The sequence below is a fragment of the Hipposideros armiger genome, unplaced genomic scaffold, assembly GCF_001890085.2.
Source record: "Hipposideros armiger isolate ML-2016 unplaced genomic scaffold, ASM189008v1 scaffold_6, whole genome shotgun sequence".
NCBI classification, from domain to species: domain Eukaryota; kingdom Metazoa; phylum Chordata; class Mammalia; order Chiroptera; family Hipposideridae; genus Hipposideros; species Hipposideros armiger.
Genome location: NW_017731356.1, coordinates 3,547,455 through 3,555,941, shown reverse-complemented (window position 1 = coordinate 3,555,941; position 8,487 = coordinate 3,547,455). Strand labels below are relative to the sequence as shown.

Below are 8,487 nucleotides of genomic sequence, written 5' to 3'. Positions count from 1 at the left end.
GAAGATTTCTCATTGCCTCATACATTCATAACATGAGGGAAAACATCCCCGTATCTGATTCCCCAACAGGCAGACAGCTAAGTGGCATTTTCCATCAACAGAAAGAACAGGCAAGATAACTTTCAGTTTACCGATCATTTGCTGAGGTCATTTAAATTAATATGTTTATTATGAATGTCTAAGATCCAGCAGTATTCATCAAAGTACAAACTACAGAACACCAAGAGAGCCAATATCACTGAATGTCTAAAGACATAGAATAGAATTTAAAGGAAACAATTTTTTTAAAACAAAAATCCAGAGCCAATATACTTTAAAAAATCACTCCTTAAACACAGAGAGGTTTCTTGTAAAACATTATCTTCAAAGTATAATTTTACGAGCTCCAAGACAATCCCTGTACAATTACCATCTCACAGTCCTTGAAAACGATAACCCAGTTTAAAAGAGAGAGAGAGGCAAGTCATGGCCAAATATTGCCCACCCCCCACCCCCGCCCCAGGAAGCACTGCGGTCATGTACTGCACACACCAAACACAATGGCACCGTTAAGATGGCTTTGTGCTTGCGTGTCCCAATCCCGGAGCCTTGCCGACCATTACAATGCCACTCTAACTGCTGAAGGAAGCAATTATGCCCAAATCCACACAGATTTCATTGGAAGTTTTCCACTGCAGTCTTCTTCTTTCCCCTACAATCTTGGCACAGGACGAGAATATCAGCACTTACAGATTTGTAACAGATCCCATTTTGCTGTTATCAGCTACTCTATCATTTAAAGTATTCAGTAAATGCCACCATCATTTCATTTGAAAATCATAGCTACAAATCTAATTGCAGGAACGACATGCTTTTTTTTTATTTGTATTTTTGTGCTAACATCTAAGAAATTTCAGTATTTACCTTTTATTCACAAAGCTCAAAGTTTCTAAGCAATATGGCTTCCTTAAACCTAATTAATCAACTATTAATGCTCCCACGGCCACGTTAAAAATGCAAACGTTTCTGGGTCAGAGATCTGTAAACTGAGTGAAAAAGTTTACGAATACCATGTGTTCTGCCCACCAGGATCACTCTTGAGAACTTCACGCCTCCCTATTTAATCCATTTCATTTGCTTATTCACAAAGTCAGTTCATTCAAGAATCAAAGCATCGGATTAATGAGTCGCAGCATAAAGCAGAGACACTTAGCCGGCGCTGTATTCCAAATCACAGATTACACTTTACCCGTGGGTAGCTGTCACACACATCAATGACAAAAGAGACTATGTACAGAGACTGCTAGTTGCCGACCAGGTATCCATTTCCCCCTTATTTCTTATTAACAGAACCCCAATTTTGTTGGGAATGGCAATGTGCCTAACTTTAATAGATAAACAGGCAAATAAATCAACCTGCATTTCCCAGCCTCCCTTGCAAATGGGGTGTCCGCGTGGCTAAGTGTTAGTCGGTCAGGTGTAATTAGAGGTTGTTGAGTGACATCAAGGGTATTTCCCTTAAAGGGGTCTGACTTAGCTGGCGTCCCCTTTGCCCTGCCCTCTTCTCCCTGGTCAGTTACACGCGGCCGCGGAGTGCAGCATCTTCAACCACAGGGCAACCAGGAAGAGGGGAGCGAAGGGCTAAGGATGGCAGAGCAAGACAAGACAGACTCTAAGGCAGAGGTGGCGTTCCGAGGCACTGCACCAGCTTGTACTGCCTGAGACAGCGAGAAAGAAAAAGAGACAGACACGCTATGCTTTAGAACAGTGTTTTCCAAACTTCTTTTTATTAGTGCCGCCCACAGAACTTGGATAGACATTTCACCCTGTTACGTTCCCCCCTATTAAATTTAAAAACACAGGTTCACTGTATGTCAGTACTGTGCATGCATCTGTGCTTTATACACAAAAAGAGTAAGGGTTTCTTATCCCCCTTCAATCAATTTTTCCCCGTTGGGGACAATATCGCCCTCCTTGAGAATAGGTGAATGAGAGAAGCCGGGATACTAAACATTCGGTCCTACTAGCCATGTCTCCCTGCAGGGTTTCTAACGGGGATGGATGTGGAAAGGACAAGGTCAGGTGGCTTTTGCCTCAAAGCCCAACACGTCCCCCTGCCAACCCCGGAAACATGGCACCTTTGGCAGGCTGGAGGCTAGCACCGATGACGGTGGAAGGCCTCCCTCCCCCATCTTCCATGAAGCCCATGCATGACTCTCAGGCCTTTGCTCTTTGGCAAGGAAAGGCCCGTGTGTGGGCGGTCCCACCAAGTGAGAAGAAGCCAGATCAGGAGAACACGTATCCACTGAGGAGCATAGGCTGGCCAACTCTTCCCTAAGTGAGGCCTGCCTGGGAGAACGGCCCAATTACTGTCCTTGGTCCTGAATGTCCATTACCAGTTTCTTGGCAGGGGGCTGGAAGGGAAGAACATGGATACAAGTAGAAGAAAGCCTCCTACCCAATACTGTGCTCTTCTGTTTTTACTTGATCTAAAAGGGTGCAAGAAAAATCAAGCGTAGGTATTTAATTGGAAGCCAAAGAAGAACAGGTTAGTTTCGCCACTAAAACAGAACATAGAGCCATGGCCACACGGTATATTTAAAAAGCGTGGGGATCTGATACCCCAAGTATCAAGGCGAGATTTAAGTGGGTTCTGGGATCCCGCCCCGCCCTTACACTCTGGAGGCCCCATCCATTATTCCCCCGTCAACCTTTCATTCCCAGACACCTGGTTCCCAGGCGACATCACACTAATTTCAGACTTCTGTATTGACTCCCTCCCACAGAAGCCCTTCCCCAAAGTAAAGCCCTCCTGTACCCGTCTCGTCCTTACAGACAGAACACTGGCACAGCCTCCTGCNCTCATTCCTGCCTCCATCAACGGGGAATCAGGCACCCACACAAACACTCATGAATCATTCAGTAGCCATTGAGTGCAATCATCCATTAGAATTTCATTATTTTCTGTGCAATAGGTGGTTGGGTTTTTTCCACAAGTATATCTAATGGGAAAATTACTTTGCTAAATCAATGCATTCAAACTCCTGACTGTGCCTTCAGTATTACTTTGTATTTAAAACACATATTGCTTATGGTCGAATACATATGTAAAAAATCAAATCTGTATGCCATTTTCTTCCACAACGGGCCTTCCAGGTAAAGAGTAAGAAGCGTAATGTGAAGACTGCCCATGATGAAGCTGACTCCATTCCACTGCCCGCAGGCCTTATTTATGAGCGGAGCGTACAGATTTTAAGGCAGGAAGAGCCCTTTTCTCTCTGTACACAGCGGCTACAACTCCAATGCCTTTCTTCTCTCCCAGTCCACGTCCAAAAAGCATGACCGTGCAGTCTTAGCAAACAGCTGGGCTTCAGGCAATACGTCGGTGCTCTTTCAGGGTTTCCTGACGCCTGCACAACAAGTAGAGAGCATTTCTCACGCGACGGTCTAAGGGCCGTCTTGGTAATATTTATTGGCTCTTCCAGGAAATTAGTTACCAGGAAATACTGTCACTGCTTCGCTAGGAAACGACTGACCTTTGACAGGCTGAAATGGGAGTGTGCACTTGCTCTACCAACAACGCTCAAAGGAATTTTGCCCCTTAGCATAAATAAAGTAACTACAGCAATGTTTTTCTTCAATATAGGCATAAACGGTCGTGGACCAGATGATCTGTTCAGTAAATGAATGTCTAACATCTGCCCTTGACTAAACACAGGAGGCATGAACCATACTCTCCAAGAACTTAATTTGTGTAGCGGTTCATTCAAAGATCAATAAGCTTGGTCTTCGAGAAGAATGACATGCCAGTGATTCCAGGAGGCGTGACAGGCACGACGGTTAAGTTCCTGAAGTACTGACCCAGGGCAGGGGTGAATCTGTTCTGCTTGGGGGGCTTGCCCGAAACTATTTCCACAGGACGCAGAGAGACATGAGGTGGGAGGCATTCCACAGCGGATCAGGATGTGCAAAGACGTGGCACACCAAAGTAACACAGAACATGAAGGAACCAAGTACCGATGGATGGAAGGTCAAAATGAGGTGGAGGAGGGTCTGGAGAGGGGGGCGGGAGCAGACCTTCACTTGTATTTTTTAATTCCTATGAGAACTGAAGAGTTTTAAGTGGTCAGATTTGCATTTCAGAAGAGTCACTAGGGGACAATATAGAAAATGTTGCAAAAGGCAAGACAAAAGGCAGGACTAGTCACTCACCAATGTAGGCCCTCGAGGAAGATGATAAAGGTTAAGTCCAAGGTGGTAATGGTGGAGATGGAGAGAAAACAACAGAGAGAATGGAAAATTGATGGGACTCCATGGCTGCTTGATGTGGAATGAAATGACACGGGTAAATCTTACATTCCTGGTTAAATAGTGGTGCCATTAACCAGAATGGGAAATCCAGGAAAATCTGGCTCTAGCTGATACTTATATAGTGTTCACCATGTGCCAGGCGCATTCTTATTTGACCCCGATAACAACCCTATGAGGTAGGTTCTATTGTTATTCTCACTTTACAGATGAGGACACTGAGGCACAGGAAGGTCACATAATTTTCTTAAGGCGACAAAGCTAATGAGTGACAGGTCTAGGACTCAAGCCTAGAGAGGCTAACTCTAGCATCTGTGCCCTTGGCCATTAGACTATGATACATTGCAAAACAGATGGGGGAAGAAGATGAGGGAACATATTCAGATATGTTGATCTTTAGGTGCCTGGAGAAGAAACACCCAGATGGTGACAAGAAGTCCACAGTTAGACTGGGCAATTGGAACGCAGGATAAAAGTCCTGCCTGGAGATAATAATTTGAGTCATCAACAGAGCAGGTAGTTGAGGATAGATGAGTAGGAACGGGGAAGAGAAAGGTGATGAATACAGACTGAAAAATACCACCACGTAATGGGCACTGGAAAGAAGCAGAACCGAGGGATTGAGAGGGGCCCTCAGAGAGATAAGCCGTGCACCAGACGTCAGAGGTCTCCCCAAAGTCACACTAGCCTTTAGACATCTCTACTTAGATGTCTCAAGCCCAATTTCTACTATTCAGTTCATTATCAACTATCCAACACGTTTCTCCTCCTTCATTCTCAGTCACAATCCACGTCATCGGCTTCCATACCTGTCAGCCAAGCCAAGCACCTGGGGATTACCCGCCCTCCATCTTCCCGGTCTTCATGCTGCGCCTCAGTCAGCAGGTCCTACTGACTCCACCTCCATAATAGCCCTGAAGGGTACCCTCTCTTCTCCATTTCAATCACCACTCCAGGTGCCACCAGCTTTCATATAGATTAATNGATATTAGTGGTTATGCAGCTCTGTAAAATTATATGGATGAATTAGAATGACAAAATGATATTTCCTAAGCATAAAAAATAGCAGGTGTTTAAAAATATATGCAAACAAGGCTTTCCCTTTAATGCAATCAAAGGAATTAAAAGAGCGAGGAGGAGGGAGCATTTGGAGAGAAACGTAGGTGGCTACCCGCAACAAAGTGATTGCAAAAACATTTCTGTGACTACAGCCCAACACTCAGGAATGGAGGCAACAGGTACAAGGGATGGTCTCCAAATGGCAAACATCCTCACTCATTACCTGCTTTGGAAGTAACAAGCTGTAGCACGAGAGGCCGTCTCGTTACGATGCCTGACCCTCGAGGAAGGAAGTCCCTAAAAAAAATAAGAAACAGTAGATTGAGGCATTAAGGAATTCTGATCACCTGTAAATGTGTAAGTTGAGTTTCACAATAATTTTCCTAATTTCCAACTTTTCAGTGCATCACAAGGCTAAAGAATGCTAGACCCATCTTATAAAAGGAGCATTTGCAAAAAGTAAAAATACATAAATAAATAATAAAGGGGGTGGGGCCTCTCATACTGAATATTGATACATTGTCATGATGGCCTCACTAAAATACATCATTTATTTATATGTAGCTGGAATTAATAAAAGCTTGCATGACCGTGTACTTTCAATTAATTTTTATTTTCAGAGAAACAGCATTCATAAAAAACATTTGATGCAGAAATTAATCCTTAAACTCTTTTTGGTAATTAACAAATTCAGTGCTCTGTCTAGTTTCAGGATCAATATTCGTGCCATCAAACACTGACCATTACTAAAGGTACATTAGATTGCATCTTCTAAATATCCTGAAATCTTTCTCCAATCAAAGGTCACACATTAAAATGTGAGATCAAATAGAGATAAATATTGTGCATGCAGAAATTAACAGCAAAAAATATTGCAATTTGAGTTTTGTTTGTTCTCACTCCTGATAAATGGGAGTTTTTAACAAATAAAGATTGTGTTTAAATGGCATGTTAATATACACTAGACCAATAAAACTGCAGCAAAGAAAGTGTTATATAATTACATCTGCAGTGCCATGTAAATCATACTGATTCTGCAGTGTGAAATAAGAATTCATAGGAGAAAGACAAATACCATACGCTCTCACTTATATGTGGAATCTAAAGAACAGAATAAATGAGCAAACAACAGAAATAGACTATGAGATATAGAGAAAAAATTGATGGTTGCTGGATGGGAGGGGGTGGGGATGGGGAATAAGGGGAAGAAATTAGAAAGTACAACATGGTAGTCACAAAATAGTCACAGGGATGTGAACTACATATAATCAATAATGTTGTAAAGATTATATAGGCTGTCAGGTGGGTATTAGACTTAGCAGGGGGATCACTTCATAGATTGTGTAGATGCCTGGCCACTGCACTGTACATCTGAAGCTGACTGAAGTACAATAATATTGAATGTCAACTATAATTTATATATATATGTGTGTGTGTGTGTGTGTGTGTGTGTGTGTGTGTGTGTCATACATATATATGGTCATAAGATGTAAAGTTCAGCATTGGGAATAGAGTCAATGGTATTGTAACAGCTATATACAATGTCAGAAGGGTAGTAGATTAGGGGGGTTATCACTTTACGAGGAGTGTAGATGTCTAATTATTATGTTGTTTTCTACACCTGAAACCTATAAAAAAAGAAATAAAAAAGATTCATAAACATGCCTATAACACAGTTTTTAAACACATTTAGAATGAATGCCTCACAACTTTGAGAAGAATCCTCATTTTAAAAATCACAGAATTCCATTCAAAACAAATCTCTGGCTCAATGGCAGCATTTCTTTAAAAAGTGGTTCCAGGGCCACCAGAGAGTGTCATAACCACAGAAGCCCACCACCATCCTGAACCTCCAGATTCAGAATGTTCTGGAAGGCGTGTGGCATCCGTATACTCTCACAAGCTCCAGGGACTGGGATGCTTGCGTCAGTTTGAGAACCACTGGCCTCGGTCAGGGTGTGTCCTTCAACAAGGTGGTGGGGATACGGAGGGGGCATACTGAGCGCGCTGTAGGACACTGGCAGACAGGGTTTCCACACGACAGGATTTCAGAGTAAGACCAGGGAGAAGGCGGCAAAACCCAAGCCTTTCGGTCCACCGATGCTTGAGAATGGAGAGTCACAGAGACAAAAGTAATCAAAATTTCCCCTGCTGCAACTCATCTCTTTTGCAAGTGCTAGTGTAAATTAAGGACTTGACTCCTAAACTCCAAGGGCTAACTAAGTTCATTTAGAATGTCACTGTGTGTGACTAAAATAGACAATAGTGAAGCTACAGACTTGTATTTGCTCTAAAAAATGCCACCAGAAATAAATATTATTTATTCATAAAAAAATAAAAGAAATTCTCTGAGAAACTAAGGAATGCTAGGGAGATGCTGTGGCCACCAGGCATTTGAAATCTAATGGAAAAACAAAGGCATGCCCATAGAAAACCATCAAAGAAAGGGACAGATAAACCACACAGGAAGAAAGGGACAGATAAACTGCACTGGAGTTCAGGAAAGAGAGAGACTGCTACTCCCTGGAAAATATCTGAATCCATGTAACTACTCTTTGAATGTTCTCCAAGAGCTACATGAGAATATCTGCTAGCTTGGACGGTTTCACTCAAAATTTAATCAAAATGAGCAGAGCATCTACTCTGTGCCTAGAATCAAAAAGGAAGTAACTTGAGAATCAGAGGATAAAGGAAAAACACAACACAACTCCAGAACAAAGAGCCGGGTGAACATGAGGCCCATGAATGAGGTTTTAGGGTATATATGCCAAAGAGAACTACACAGGCCTTAAATGCCTGAATGAGGCCATTTAACGAATCAATAAAATATTTTCTTAAAAAAAAAAAAAGAAGGTGGAAAAGAAGGAAAGGAGGAGGGAAGGAAGCTTGCTTACTTCATCCCTTTGTGCTGGGATCCGTTTCGACTCACGCTCATGGTCATGTATTTATCATGTAGATTTAATAACAGTCCCTTGGAACATCATTAAAGCTAAACAGTATGTGTCAAACATTTGAAATAGCAAGCAATTATCCTGTGTTTGCCTGAAAAGAAAGCCCACAGATACATCGAATTCTGTACTCTACTTTTTATTGAAGCCAACAGAACTTTGCATCAAGAGGCATGAGTGGACTCAGGTATCC

General features: G+C 42.4%; 1 protein-coding gene across 7 annotated transcripts in view; it reads right to left on the bottom strand.

Annotated features, from left to right (window-relative positions):
- Positions 1 to 8,487, bottom strand: part of DNM3 (dynamin 3) — a 425,435-nt gene that overhangs the window by 363,574 nt on the left and 53,374 nt on the right. For all 7 annotated transcript variants that reach the window (XM_019647999.1, XM_019648023.1, XM_019648033.1 and 4 more), the window contains exon 2: positions 5,570 to 5,643. In XM_019647999.1, coding sequence (XP_019503544.1) covers positions 5,570 to 5,643 — 74 coding nt within the window. The remainder of the gene's footprint in view (positions 1 to 5,569; positions 5,644 to 8,487) is intronic.